The sequence below is a fragment of the Gymnoscopelus braueri genome, assembly GCF_963280865.1.
Source record: "Gymnoscopelus braueri genome assembly, chromosome: 8".
In the NCBI taxonomy this organism is placed as follows: Eukaryota; Metazoa; Chordata; class Actinopteri; order Myctophiformes; family Myctophidae; genus Gymnoscopelus; species Gymnoscopelus braueri.
This window is the reverse complement of record NC_137609.1, coordinates 24,443,468-24,457,610: the sequence shown is the minus strand read 5'-3', so window position 1 is coordinate 24,457,610 and position 14,143 is coordinate 24,443,468. Positions and strand designations below refer to the sequence as shown.

Here is a 14,143-nt window from a genome sequence, read left to right as displayed (position 1 = left end):
CAAAATTTGTAGGAGTAATATATTTAAAAAAAGGTTTAGCTAAAATTGGCCTGGTGGCACTATAATAGGGTAATGTTAAAAGGGTGGCTGAAACACTTATAATCGGCTGATTGCTTAGAACCGGGCTCAAGAGCCACTGAGAGGCCTAGCTGGTTTGTACGGCCAGCCAGTTGTCCTGGTACTCTGTGTAGGGTCAATATGTTCCTCAAGCGTCGCTGATTACCCTGCATTGCCTGATGCGTTATTCCTGGTTGGGTCTATGCTGTTCACTCTGGAAGGGTTAGGACTGGGTCTAATGTCGATGATGATATGAGATTAACCCTGACAGACGGCTTGTTTTATAACCCTGAGGGTGGCTCCTGACATCACGGTGGTGATGTCAGGTGGTGTCAGGCCTTCCCACATATGGAGCTGGCTATGTCTATCATGCCCAAACCGGGGACTATGATGTCAGTCCTGGATGGTTCCGGTTATACCCGTATATGGGGTTTCTAGAAGGAGTGTTCTGATGTCAGAGCTAGGTGTGTTTTAGGAATCTCCTTTCCTAGCTATTCTATAACATCAGCCTTTGTCTCCATTTATGGAGATAGGCGAGTATGCCCCGAATGTTCGTAACAGCCGCCCCACGGGTTTCCCGTGGAAACACGTAAAAATATTTCAAGAACATTCCTGGCATACGCCGCCCCACGGATTTCCGGTGGAAATACGTAATCCCTCCAGGATGTTCCCTAGCCTCTGCTTCTCCTTTCTCTTATTCCTCCTTTCGGTCTGCCATCTCGATCTGCCATCTCGATGTGCCATTTCTGCCGGACTTGGAGGTTTTATAGGTAACACCTCAAGAAATGTTTCCAGAACTGGTCGGCGAGGGTTTGGCTGTGTCTCCATCTTCTTCTGCTCATCATTTCTGACTCATCATACAGTACTTGCGGTAGAGATGCGTCCCGCCGCCCCATGAGGAGGATATTTTGTCCCGCCGCCCCATGAGGAGGATATTTTGCCGCCCCGTACAGGAACCCATCGGTGGTATGCATGATCTTGGTGACAGGTTGTGATCCGTCGTTGGTCGTTGGTTGATTGTCACGGCTCTCGACCTGCGGTTGGTTGTCTCTCGACCTGCGGTTGTCTCTAGACCTGCGGGTGCTCATCCTCTCCAGGCCCCTGTCCTTCCTTCGTCCATTCTCGAGATTGTACGTCATGGAGAATGCCCAAATGGGTTTGGTTGCATTGTGAGCATTTCTTGAGTAGGTCGCAATGGTGAGGTCTTCCACATTTCCAGCACCTCCCTGCTTCGATGATCCAGCGCTGTTTCTGATCCTTCGTTAACTGCTTGAACCCAGCACAGTAGTTCAGCGTGTGCTTCTCCTGTGTACAGTATGGACAATATGCTCTGTTATTCCTGCTTTCGTTCCACCTCTGAGCCTGTGCAGGTTTTGGGTTTGTAGTATTCATCATTATGTTTACAGGTCTCTTATACGGCTGGGTAGCTCTCTGTGGACTTCGGATCCTATGTGTCCGAGCAGTGTTGCGTGGACTGCGTACCTCCGGTTGCCGAACGGCCCGTCGGGGGCTAGGGACGCGTGGCGTCCTGTGCCGGTTGCGCTGTGGGCTCTGCTCCTGGTGGGCTCTGCTCCTGGTTCTCGACCGGTGCCTCCTTGCCGAACCCCGATTGGTTGAAGAAGAACGTTGCCTGGAACGGGTCGCCCTACGGAGCTGCCGTTCAGGCCTCGAGTGTCGTCTCTTGCGTGCCGAACTCTGATCGGTCGCTGATGAGCTCTGCCTTGAACGGGTCGCCCTATGGGACCGTCGTTCAGGCCTTGAGCGGCGTCTCCGGCGTGCCGAACCCTGATCGGTCGCGGAGGAAGTGGAACTCTGCCTGGAACGGGTCACCCGATGGGACCGCCGTTCAGGCCTCGATGGTCTTACCCTGCGTGCCGAACCCTGATCGGTCGCTGATGAGCTGCGTCTCCGGCGTGCCGAACCCTGATCGGTTGCGGAGGAAAGGTCTTACCCTGCGTGCCGAACCCTGATCGGTCGCTGATGAGCTGCGTCTCCGGCGTGCCGAACCCTGATCGGTTGCGGAAGAAAGGTCTTACCCTGCGTGCCGAACCCTGATCGGTCGCTGATGAGCTGCGTCTCCGGCGTGCCGAACCCTGATCGGTTGCGGAGGAAAGGTCTTACCCTGCGTGCCGAACCCTGATCGGTCGCTGATGAGCTGCGTCTCCGGCGTGCCGAACCCTGATCGGTTGCGGAGGAAAGGTCTTACCCTGCCTTGAACGGGTCACCCGATGGGACCGCCGTTCAGGCCTCGATGGGCTCCGTGATCTGAGCTGGGGGTCCCTGCGTGCTGGGACCGGCCTGCGGCTCCGGTGGGGGGTTGATGGGTCCCTGTGTGTCGGGACCAGTCCGGAGTCCCTGTGAGGAACCATTGGTTAGCACTGGACTGCTTGCGTCTGTCCCATTCCTCATTCCTCCGGACAGTTCTTGGCTCGCTCGAGACTGCTGTTGAATCCGCTGCTGGAGCGCTCTCTGTGTCCCTTCACGTCGGAGGCCCACCACCAGCTCCTCCACGTAGGCCTCTACTGCCGTGGTGGGTGCCAGTACCCCCTCCATCGGGTCGCATGCTGCCTGATCTCTCATTGAGGTCCGAACGGCAGGATCGGAGTCCTCTCGCCGCCCCTGGTGTCTCCTTTTCCTTGTGACTTTTGGCATGTTGCCCCTACAGTCCCCTACAGTAAGTCTTTAGAACCGGGCTCAAGAGCCACTGAGAGGCCTAGCTGGTTTGTACGGCCAGCCAGTTGTCCTGGTACTCTGTGTAGGGTCAATATGTTCCTCAAGCGTCGCTGATTACCCTGCATTGCCTGATGCGTTATTCCTGGTTGGGTCTATGCTGTTCACTCTGGAAGGGTTAGGACTGGGTCTAATGTCGATGATGATATGAGATTAACCCTGACAGACGGCTTGTTTTATAACCCTGAGGGTGGCTCCTGACATCACGGTGGTGATGTCAGGTGGTGTCAGGCCTTCCCACATATGGAGCTGGCTATGTCTATCATGCCCAAACCGGGGACTATGATGTCAGTCCTGGATGGTTCCGGTTATACCCGTATATGGGGTTTCTAGAAGGAGTGTTCTGATGTCAGAGCTAGGTGTGTTTTAGGAATCTCCTTTCCTAGCTATTCTATAACATCAGCCTTTGTCTCCATTTATGGAGATAGGCGAGTATGCCCCGAATGTTCGTAACAGTGGCCTTTGTTCCTCAACGTAGTGCGAATGTGTGTGCAAGGTTCATGATTTGCGGCATTTTGTTCAAAATGGGTCACTCCTGCAAACTTTAGATGTCAATCTTAGCCAATCAGGATGGAATATGAAAGATCTAACAAATCCGTCTTGATCACATGACTATAAATATACTGTGTTCCTATTTGCGTGATGGATAAATTTTGGATAAAATCTGAAGGAGTAATATCCAGGGAGTGCGTGTGCACAGTTTCGCTGCGATCGGGCCAACGGTGCCGGAGATTAGCTGCTCACAGACGGAAGGACACACGGACACACAGGGTGCAAAACATAGTCTCGGCCATGCTTCGGCCTGGCGGAGACAAAAAAAAAAGAGAAACATGACACAACAAGAAAATGAAACAACATATCAAAGGTAGGCTGTGAGGGCCAGGGTGATTGCACGGTCAAACAGCATTGAAAGCTAGGGAGAAAAAATGACTCGCTATGACTGAGCAGAGCGAATGTGGAGTGGCAGGGTAGGCCTATTCCAGACTAGTCTGGGGCCTGCCACCACGAAGGCTCGGTCACCTATGGTCTTGTACTGAGTATCAGGCACAACCAGTACATTGATACTGTAGCTTTTAATTTGTGTCTTTGAAAGCATTTTCAAATAGGCTCTTACTGTTTTTAGGCTAGTCAGCCGTGTAAATAATAAATAAATCTCACAAAGCGACTTCATACTGTAAGATGCCAGCAGCAGAAAGTGAGCAAGCAAGTCAAGTTCAGATGGATTACCCCAAATAGACATGCTAAAATGTGTATCAAGATGGTGAGCATTGTATCACAGCCAGACATGAGTGTTTTTCTAACCAAAGACAAGCCAAGTCTTGCTTGGTGAGGGGGAGTCTGAGGGATGGAATGCAAATGATTTGTGTGTTGACATACATCATGCTGTCATACATTATTTATGAGCCTGACCCCTCATATCAGATAGAGAAAAAAATGTGTTTTTGCTTCATAAGACACTTTACACACAATCACTATTTCACAGTAACAGAACAGAACCAAACCACAGTGTAATGATAACACTACAGCCTCACCACTACTTACAATAGCATCTTTTATTACGGTAACTGTTCTAATTATTCCTGACTTTAATTAATAAACGGTGTGTATACAATAAGAGCAGCATTGGTTTTACCCAGGATGCACTGAGACTCAGTGTGCTCCAGGGGCAGGCTGGGATATGTAGTATTTTACTTCCCCCTGAGTCACACCATAGAATGGAGAGTTTAATTCATCATGCTTATAAAGAAACACTGACAGAACAACAGAACACTTTATTAAAAACACCATAAATAATGTAAAATGGCTGTTTTAGTATCCGTCACACTGAAAACAAACAAATGAACAGTGGTAAGGTAACAGAATGATCAGAATATGTGAAACGCAACACGGTCTAATCCATATAATCAACTTACACAGACACCCTGAACACTGTAGAGGGGCATCTCGTCTGACATGTTTGTGCAATATTAAAATACTATTATTGGGAGTGCTATTGTTTATAAAATGTTTACCAAGAAAAGAAAAGAGAGTTTTGTTTGCAAGGAAATCAAAGAGTTGAGAATGGAGCTAGTAGAGCACTGGTTCTTAACGTCAGGTCTGGGTCTTATGGATATGTAACAGAGTTAAATTAACACTGAAGATTTTACAGTGTAGATTGGGGTCCCAAGCAAAATAAAAAGACAAAATAAAATAAAAATACAACAAAAAGGATGAAATGGGGGTCCAGTAGAAATGATTTAAAAGCTCATTACCTGGGGCCTGATCATTATAGGTAATGAGGAGAGTTTTAGGAACAACCAGGGGGTTCTATCTGAGGATCCAAGGCTGCACACAGGCTCATAGGGGACCTGCATATCATAATTGTCTGGCAGAAACCTTGTATATCCATACTTCAACTTTTTATATATTCATCTTGTAAATGAATGCCCTACTTTGTCATACTACAGTGTCACACAAAGGTTGCAAAAATAGCCGATTTACAAGCTCACAACACATCGCAACATATTGTGAGCTTTAGATCTGCTATTTTTGAAAATTGTGAAAGTGGGTTTTAAGTATTAACAAGGTCCTGTGACTAAATAATAGCTGCATTGGATCCAGTGGAACACAGGTTATTCTTTTGTCCTTTTCCTGAAAAGTAACATTTTGGACACCCAACAGCGACAGAGTGTGTCATTGCAGGGCGTTAAAAGTAATCAGTAAAATCTTAAAAGCAATTCTGAAACTCACAAGTAACCAGTTAGGATGGGTGTGATAGAACTTACAGTATGTATAATATAGTACGTGGCATGTATTATAATACATACAGGATACTTTCATTAGCTCAGCTCGTATTCAGGACCATGGACAGAGACAGTGCAGTGCAGACTGAGCGTGATTTTAATTCATATAATTGGCCATATTAATCTCTATGAAAACTATCATGAAGTACATGTGCAATTTTGGCCCTCACCAAATACTCTAGTAGTCCATGGGCCTTCATCAAGGGGTCCTCAAGAGTTACTACAGGGGGGCCACCAAATATTTATGTATAAGAACTTCTACATTAACCATCTGGCCCACCGGACCAGAATTTCTGGCATTGGCCCTGATTATTGTATTTTTTTTAAAAACGTTTATTTTATTTTATTGTAGAACAATACAAGGAAACGTACAGTAAGTATAGATTAGAAGCCACCACAAAAGGTAGTTTTATTTTTCTCTTTTGACAAGGCATGCTCTGCACAGCAGAGTATTGAGCTATTTAGTGTGGCAACAATGACATCTGCTGGACATTCTACAACTAGTTCACTGGGATTTTTTACAAATAGTAATCTAAAAGTTCAGTAAATGATTTGCCTTATTCGTCTATAAGGCACCAAAATAATAATAATATATTTTTCAAATGTTGCTATTGAGGGTTATAATCTCTTTTACTTGTCAATTTGCTGTAAAACTAAAATTGCTACCACTTATTTCTTCAAAAAATGTCAACGTGTTGATTTAGCTATTTTTAGGAAGAAAACCCAGACTGGATCAGTGGATCCAGTCTAGTAAAATCAACAGGAAGTTGACATTTTTATTTAAAAAACAAACTGTACTGGGTTTGGTGATGTTCTGCACTGTCTGAATCAGTTTTGTTTGTGTTTGTTTACGGGCTAAAAGAGTGACTTTGAGAGCGGTTTATCTGTACAATGTAAGTCAATGAGGAGCATATTTTGAATGATCAACTTATAATCAAGCACAAACTGCATTAAAGGGTAAGACCACTTTGGTAGAGGTTTGGGTTTTGTAGTTACCTTGCCATGATGTAACTCCAAAGGTGGGCAAGAAATCAGAAATAATTGCTGCATTGTCATTGTGACAAACTTAAATCTGGCCTCTGTTAATCTTTTATGCACATTGTATTGCATCTGTTGCTGTATGCTCAAATATCAATCTTCCTGTTGTATTATTTTAGAGAAGACAACTTTACATAAAGGTGATCAAAATAAGAGAGTGTTTTCTTCTATGTACTGCTACCATGTTTATTAGAAGACATTTTTCTAAAAACACATACACTTTTTTATTCCCTGAGCATATTGACAGTCTTGTGATTTTAGACCCGGGTGTATTGCACCACACTAATCTACAACAGGACAAGAGTCCGCAGAGGGAGGACAGTCCTCATATTCCTGCAGGTTGGGGTTTCTTGCTGTCAATGGGTCCTCAATACAAACACACCGAGCATGGCTGGAACCAGGAGAGAAGAGCTTCCTAGGGACACCCGTCCAGTCTCTCTTCACTCCCCCACTGGAAGCAAAACAAATGAGTCTGACTAAATATTGTGAATTACACATTACAAATATCACCCACTAGTATAAATGACTTATGCCACTCCCAGTATATGGGTGTGTGTATGGGGTGGGAGGGGAGGGGCAGCATATGCATTCCAGATTATTCCATGGTTGACTGGGGTTGTATGCGGTACTATGGCTGTACCTTTTAGTAGAACACCAGACCCTTCCTCTGTTGGCACTCCATTCTGTGTTGCATGCTGGGAAGTGTTCCCTCTCAGTTTGGGATTGGATTTTAAGTCTCAGTCCCTCTTCTAGTAACGCCTGTACCCCCAGCAGAGCTTCTGTGGGTGGACCACTTTCACTGTAGAATCGTCCCACTAGCCGTCCTGAAACAAAACAGCCAATAGGTGTGGGTGGCCGTATGTGCAAGGAAATCGTATAAAGGTTGTAGCAAGTTGTATGAACATTTTTACACACCTACAGGGTGGTAGTTCTTCCAATAGAAGGCTAGCCAGTCATGCAGGGCCACCACCTGCAAAGGGGACAGACTGGACACATCATCTGTCAGCCCGCTTTCTGTGAAATCCCCAGTGATGTAGGCCAGTGAGGCATCTTTACCTGGGCACAATGATAACTGCATGAAAACACATGGATTTAATCCTATCTGGTGTTTAATTTCCTATGTGCATGTTTGCGATTGAGATGGTGGTATGAATAAAATCATATGTGTATGCATGAATACATTGACTTTTTGGGGGTGGGGGGGTTCCAGGGGCTCTCCAACAAAATGAAGTGTAGTGTAATCTCACTATGATTCAATTCACTTGAAATTATTAAATATTAAAATATAAATATATGTATGAGAGATTAAAGAATGTTTCATATCATCACTAATCTCTTTCCCAAGTCCAATTAATTCAAACAAAAGCATAATTTCATATTATGGTCCCTAAGAGAGAACAATTTGAAATTGTGGTCCATGGCCTAATTTGGGGGTCCGTGATGAAAAAAAAAATATATATTTGAAGGTCACCTGCCATACTGTGATAACCACCACCAGGTCCATAGTTCTTTCTTCCCTTGCTTACATCAAAAACCTGCCCGAGTATAGCTAGGTAAAGACCCTTGCTATCTTCCTCCCCGTTGTATCGGCTCAATTCATCCCTGCTTATGAGGCGCTCAGGTGGCACTTGGAGTAATAATTCATGTTCATCGTTTGAGGTCCAGTTCCGAGGAAAATAAAGTATTGCAAATAACACTGATACAAGTGCGACACAGACATATCCAAGCATAATGTCCATTCAAGCTTCCCCATCTAAAATTTGCATCCCGAATCTTGATCTGATCGCGACCCGAATTTGATATTTACATCGAAAGTATTTCCGCGATTAGTCTCAATAGCGCATGCTCGAGATATTATTTATTTATTTATTTTGCGTCTCTGGTCTGTGTACTACTTCGCCTCGCGGCGGTGTCGCGCGCCGAAAATAGCCGATCTACAAGCTCACGACGCGTCCCATCGCGACGCGTTGCGAGCATGTAGATCTATTTTCCGACGGCGGGCGTGACGTGAGCCAGGGTGGTGGGCGAGGCGAGGGACGTACGTACGTCACGTAACCTGACGTGCTGTGCGTCAATGCGGTAGTGAGTGAACTCCCGGATCGCAGGTTAGAAAGGTCTGTGTACATGGTGGTACACTGACTCGAACCTGTCCAAATTCGGTTGAAAACTGCTACTCATCGGACCGCGAGCGACTTTAAAAGGAAAGGCTTTTGGCCGCTGAACACGATGGGGAACACGGAGAGCGGCTGTGGGGCTGGTGGTGGCGGTGGCAGCGGCGAGGAGGAAGACGTCGAGACGGAGAGCCCCGCCGGGTTCGCGGAAGACAGTCCGGCCTCTGCGGCCACGGGCGTCGGCGTTGGGAACGGCGGCGGCGGCGGGGGAGGCTCCGCTCAGGCGAAAAGCGGAGGAAGGGCGTCGAACAACACCCCGTCGGTTCCCACCAACGGACCCCCGACCCCCGGCGTCCTGCTGGAGCAGGTCAAACTGAGAGAAGCGGCCGCTCGCATCAGCGACTCCGGGGTCGCCATTCCGGAGTCGGTGCTGGCCGGGAACGAGGGCGTGCTGGTGCGGTGGCTGGAGGACCGGCTGAGCCGGGGAGAGGAGTCGGTGAATGTGGAACAGTTCTGTGAGATGCTGGAGAGCAGAGATGCTCCACGTGATGAATGTGAAGAGGTACAGTATATCACTGTTTCGCAACTTCAGGTCCGGGGCCCACCAGGGGTCCAAATAGACTGTGAGAGAGTACAAATGGAACCTAAATGTAACCCAATCTACTCTGTAACATCCCCAATGCTTATTTAACTGACCCGACGTTGAGAACCAGTGCAGTATATAATATGTTAAGTGCCAAATCATCAGTCAATCATATCAGATCATATTGTGTCACAGCGGGCCCAATAAATACAAAACACTACTCCACATGGACACGTGACAGATTAGCTCAAATCTGAACCTCTTCCTGAGGTTCCAAACGTTTATTATTTATGAGTAAAATTGATTACGCCCTAATGATGTCAATGAGGCTTAGATATCAATTGTATATTTAATGTTAAAACGAAATTCACAGGTGTGCCTGTGCCATGAGGTTGACTTGTGACTGTTGTTTACATTCACCTTTGGCTGCCAGGTCCATTGTTATTTTTCAGGTTTCAGCTTTGTTCTTTACTAACTGGCAAAGCCAGTTGCTTTGTTGCTAGAGTACGGTACTACATTTGTTCAGTCAAAGGTTTACAGATGAATAGCATATCTGTATTGAATGAGCACCTTAGTCTGTGTTTGTTTTTGATCGGATGCACATGGAATACCATAGCTTTGCTTTGAATACAATTGCACCACTGCTGCCTCGCATATCCCAGTTATTGTTTCTTTCAGATATAGTGTAGAATATCCTAGTGTAGAGTGTCCTGTGGGAAGAACATGTTCTAAACCTGTACAGTGATAAAACAATAAACACCGGGTGGGGGTGAATTTAACATGCATATTTTTCTTTTGTTGTAGTGTGTTGTTAGGTTTGATGTCTGACTTGTCGGTGGTCTATTGTTACGTTTAGTTTAGAATGCTTAAAACCATACATAACCATACTTCTACATTGGTTCAAAACAATCAAGGTCAGATAAATGTCCAGGACTTGTTGATTCATTGACTGTGTCTGTGTGACTAATAACATTGCAAATCACTTTCTACAATGCCTGTCTGTTATGTCAGGCCTTTGGTCAGTTTGATGCAGAGGGTGATGGAGTGGTCGAGGTAGAGAACATGTTGATGGCCCTGAAGAACTCCAATGGGGCCAATCTTCAAGGAGAGCTGAGTCATGTGATCAGACAGCTCCAGGCATGCTCCCTAACCCCAGGTAGGGAAAATTGTTTATGCGACGGCTCAATGTCAACTTCATTTGACTAATCCTGAAAGGCAGGTGATAGAGGAGTTAGCCGTTTTGAACTAATTGAAAATGGTTCTATGTCTTCCCAGGATTTGTTGACATATTCTCCAAGTCGAAAGACCGGTTGGGGGCACACTCCGCCAAGATCTTGAAATTCCTTCACAGGAACCGCATTCCCAGCAGTGCCATCCCCTTCCCTCTCTTAGAGGGCTACAATAGCATCTGCACCATGAGATCTACTGTGGTGCAGGATTATCTTGAATTCCTCTTGCAGAAGGAGAAAGGTAAGCCAAGATCAGAATAACAGAGCACAGTCAGCCAACATTCTGTAGTATTAACAGTATTATTAATTTGATTTAGGTAGGTAGTTAGGTACTTTATTCATCCCAGAGAGGAAATTAAGGTGTTACACCAGCTCTCATAGAGACATCAATAAAACAAATTATAATAATAAAAAACATCTAAAATAGGTATCTAAGCATAGTCAACCTACAATACAAAAAGACTACAGACCGAACACTACGAGTCCAATGGCTGGAATTCAACATCCCCCATCCTTATAAGCCTGATCAAGACAACCAGATGAGGAGTCTTATTGCTACAGGCAGAAAATATCTCCTGAAGCGCTCCTTCTCGCAACGTGGGTGTAACAGTCTGTTGCTAAAGGAGCTTCTCTGCCCTGCCAATTTGAACAATTTTGAGCCGTCTGTGTATTTAAGCAACAATATATTGTAGTGTCTTTATGCTCTTGTTTCACATCAGACTTAGACATCCAGTACAGAGCAGAGCTGAACCGGGACCCAGAGGTGGACAAGGTGAAAGTGGTCACACAGTGTTTCAGCTTCATAGAAGCTTCATCCAATGCTGCTGACATTCACAAGATGACAAATGGGGAAACAGGGTCTTTTTGGCAGTCGGACGGCAGCGCACGCTCGCACTGGATAAGGTAAGCGCTCCTGGCCAGGAGAGACTTCAGCACTACCCCCACCTGGGTTGACATAACCGATGCTTGACGTGTGGGCATTTAATGTCATTTTGCCTTCATTTTTAATGAGGGCCGCTGTCTTCCTTTTGTTCCCAGGTTAAAAATGAAACCAGATGTGGTGTTGAGACGCCTGGCTATTGCCGTGGCCTCCAATGACCACAGCTACATGCCTCAGCTGGTGTCCGTAGCCGTTGGGAAGACCCGACGCTCCCTGCAGGAGATCCGTGACATTCGCATTCCCAGCAACGTCACTGGTTATGTCGCTCTCTTGGAGAATGCCAACATCACACACCCCTGTAAGTTGTGATCTACAGTATGTGTGTCCCCTCAAATGTATACCAATCACATTCACAGCTCATGCATGATGTCACAAAACAGAAGTTACAGAACCACCCCAGCCATGAAAGCCTGAATAGTCTACAGTAGGAAATCATGCCTGGTGAAGTAGAAGCAAAAGTGAAACTCATGAAGTGTGTGAAAGTTGGCTCATAGTCCAAAAGCTGAAAAGAGAAGAAAAACAAATCTCATAGTTACACCTACATTGTTTTTGTGAAGCACTTTTCTACTTGCATTATAGGAGACATGTTTATAATGATAACGATTTCCATTTGTCCAAATGAGGCGTAGACTGTCTTTCATTATCAAACTGCACACATAATAACTTAAACTTACTATCAATAGCTAAAGATTGGACTGGGAGGCTATGCAGTATTAGCTACTGTATGTCTTGTTTAATTTATGACCTGTCAAAAGAACAGGTATTCTTTTGTACGTTACATACTATATTAAAATTGTCCGGGCGGCCGGCCAGCGGGTGGACCTCTGATGTCACGCTCATGTCACCATGACTCAGCCATAACCATATAAAGAGTTCCCAATACAGCTATGCCCAAATATGGAGTGCGTTGTCTACCTCAATGTGTCGTCATGGCATCAGGTGCAAACAAATCACTCTGCTCCATATATGCCTATGGGCACAAAAGGGGCATGCTCATATATGGGCATATACTGATGATATCAGGGATATCCACATAGGGATATCCACATATGGGCATAAAAGGGACAAGGACTGACAGATACAGAGATCTCTATATATGGGCGTAAAGGGGACAAGGACTGGCAGATACAGAGATCTCTATATATGGGTGTAAAGGAGACAAGGACTGACCGATATGGGCACAAAAGGGGCATGCTCATATATGGGCATATACTGATGATATCAGGGATATCCACATAGGGATATCCACATATGGGCATAAAAGGGACAAGGACTGACAGATACAGAGATCTCTATATATGGGCGTAAAGGGGACAAGGACTGGCAGATACAGAGATCTCTATATATGGGTGTAAAGGAGACAAGGACTGACCGATACAGAGATCTCCATAAATGGGCTTATCAGTCGGATTGGCGGTGTGACGTAGTTGTGAGGGACGCGTAGCGGCCAGAACCTCTAGTATTTCATCATTGCACTAACCTATGATCTCTCCCTCAGACATCCAAATCAACATCAAGCGGTGCCTGAGTGATGGATGTGACACTCGGATTCACGGCTTGAAGACCCTCGGCTATCAGATCACTAAAAGTAAAGAGGTGTCTGTTTCCGATGCCTCGGCCATCTGGTACCTGTCTCTCCTCACCTCCCTGGTCACTGCCTCGATGGAGACCAACCCTGTCCTGGCGCAGACAGTCCTTCAGAGCACACAGTAAGAATCACATATCATTATGGCTTGTAAAGGGGTTTAATATCATGTCTTAGACTATCTATTGTCACTAACCATATTCACATGGCACCCATTTTGCACTTATGTCATATTTGGCTGTGGGAAACCACACCCATCTGTTCATGCACTTAATGATGTGAGCTGTGATTGGTTTACTTTTGACCGACAAACCCCTTCTCTAGATGAAAAGTGTTATGCTTACAAAGTTAATATGAGGCTGCTGTATTCTTTGTTTGAGTTGTGTTTCTGAGGCTATCTTTTTCTTTTCCTAGGAAAGCCTTACGGCACATGCCACCGTTGTCCCTAACTCCGTCATCCACCGAGTTCCCCAAGTTCTTCTCTATGAACATCCTGGAGGAAGTGGATGGATTTCTCCTCAGGATAGCAGAGTAATGATCAACCCTCTTTTAATAATATCAGTAATAATATGTCATTGCTGTGCTGAGCTCATTTTCATCATTGAATATGATAATGATCTAATACAATGTATGCTAACTAATATTAGGGTAGACGGGTGAATAAGGTGCACAATTACACACACATACACACGCACGCACGCAATATACATACACACACAAAACGTAAAACCCTTTTTTTATATTCATTGGAGTCACCTATGCTCTTGAGAATAAAGCCATTCATTACATTTTATTGTCATAGATTACAAGCTAATAACACACGCATTTGTCTGTCCCCTCTGTTTAGCTGCTGTGTGAGTCCTGATGCAGAGCTGACCCTGTTAGCTTTTGCCTTGGCTCGAGGCAGCGTGGCCAAAGTGTTGCAGGCCCTTTCTGGCATCAGTGATCACCTGGAGGCCGAGTACAGAGCTTCCTCCCTCATATCCTCCATGGCCTCCGTCAGACTGCGGCTGCTATACCGAAATGGTAACACAAGGAGATATTTGAAACCGTAGGCCAGAGAACGAAAGAAAGCTGTAACACAAAG

General features: G+C 45.6%; 2 protein-coding genes across 7 annotated transcripts in view; one reads left to right on the top strand and one right to left on the bottom strand.

The window, feature by feature from the left end:
* Positions 1–5,407: 5,407 nt before the first annotated feature.
* On the bottom strand, positions 5,408–8,451 carry cyb5d2 (cytochrome b5 domain containing 2). 3 transcript variants are annotated; one of them, XM_080435720.1, is made up of 4 exons: positions 8,080–8,451; positions 7,524–7,664; positions 7,249–7,432; positions 5,408–7,059 (listed from the first exon to the last, which is right to left on the bottom strand). In XM_080435720.1, exons 1-4 carry the CDS (start codon positions 8,345–8,347, stop codon positions 6,891–6,893), a joined length of 762 nt encoding a protein of 253 aa, XP_080291846.1. In that variant the 5' UTR covers positions 8,348–8,451; the 3' UTR covers positions 5,408–6,890. The 3 variants fall into 3 exon arrangements, with proteins under 3 accessions (XP_080291846.1, XP_080291847.1, XP_080291848.1); XM_080435721.1 differs by having other exon boundaries at positions 7,524–7,680; positions 8,135–8,451; XM_080435722.1 differs by having other exon boundaries at positions 7,524–7,578; positions 8,080–8,252.
* A 257-nt stretch (positions 8,452–8,708) lies between these two features.
* zzef1 (zinc finger, ZZ-type with EF hand domain 1) overlaps positions 8,709–14,143 on the top strand; it is a 41,132-nt gene continuing 35,697 nt past the window's right edge. For all 4 annotated transcript variants that reach the window (XM_080436570.1, XM_080436571.1, XM_080436572.1 and 1 more), the window contains exons 1-8: positions 8,709–9,281; positions 10,314–10,458; positions 10,578–10,772; positions 11,251–11,434; positions 11,570–11,769; positions 12,970–13,180; positions 13,471–13,587; positions 13,904–14,082. In XM_080436570.1, the coding sequence (XP_080292696.1) occupies positions 8,835–9,281; positions 10,314–10,458; positions 10,578–10,772; positions 11,251–11,434; positions 11,570–11,769; positions 12,970–13,180; positions 13,471–13,587; positions 13,904–14,082 (1,678 nt within the window). In that variant the 5' untranslated portion in view covers positions 8,709–8,834. The remainder of the gene's footprint in view (positions 9,282–10,313; positions 10,459–10,577; positions 10,773–11,250; positions 11,435–11,569; positions 11,770–12,969; positions 13,181–13,470; positions 13,588–13,903; positions 14,083–14,143) is intronic.

What these genes read in the sequence shown, in the direction of transcription:
- cyb5d2 (XM_080435720.1), bottom strand. Translation starts at nt 8,347, where the DNA reads ATGGACATTATGCTTGGATATGTCTGTGTCGCACTTGTATCAGTGTTA. An exon ending in TGGTTATCACAGTATGGCAG is followed by an intron (nt 7,665 to 8,079) that starts GTGACCTTCAAA and finishes CATTGTGCCCAG; the next exon opens with GTAAAGATGCCTCACTGGCC. An exon ending in GTCTGGTGTTCTACTAAAAG is followed by an intron (nt 7,060 to 7,248) that starts GTACAGCCATAG and finishes TTTTGCTTCCAG; the next exon opens with TGGGGGAGTGAAGAGAGACT.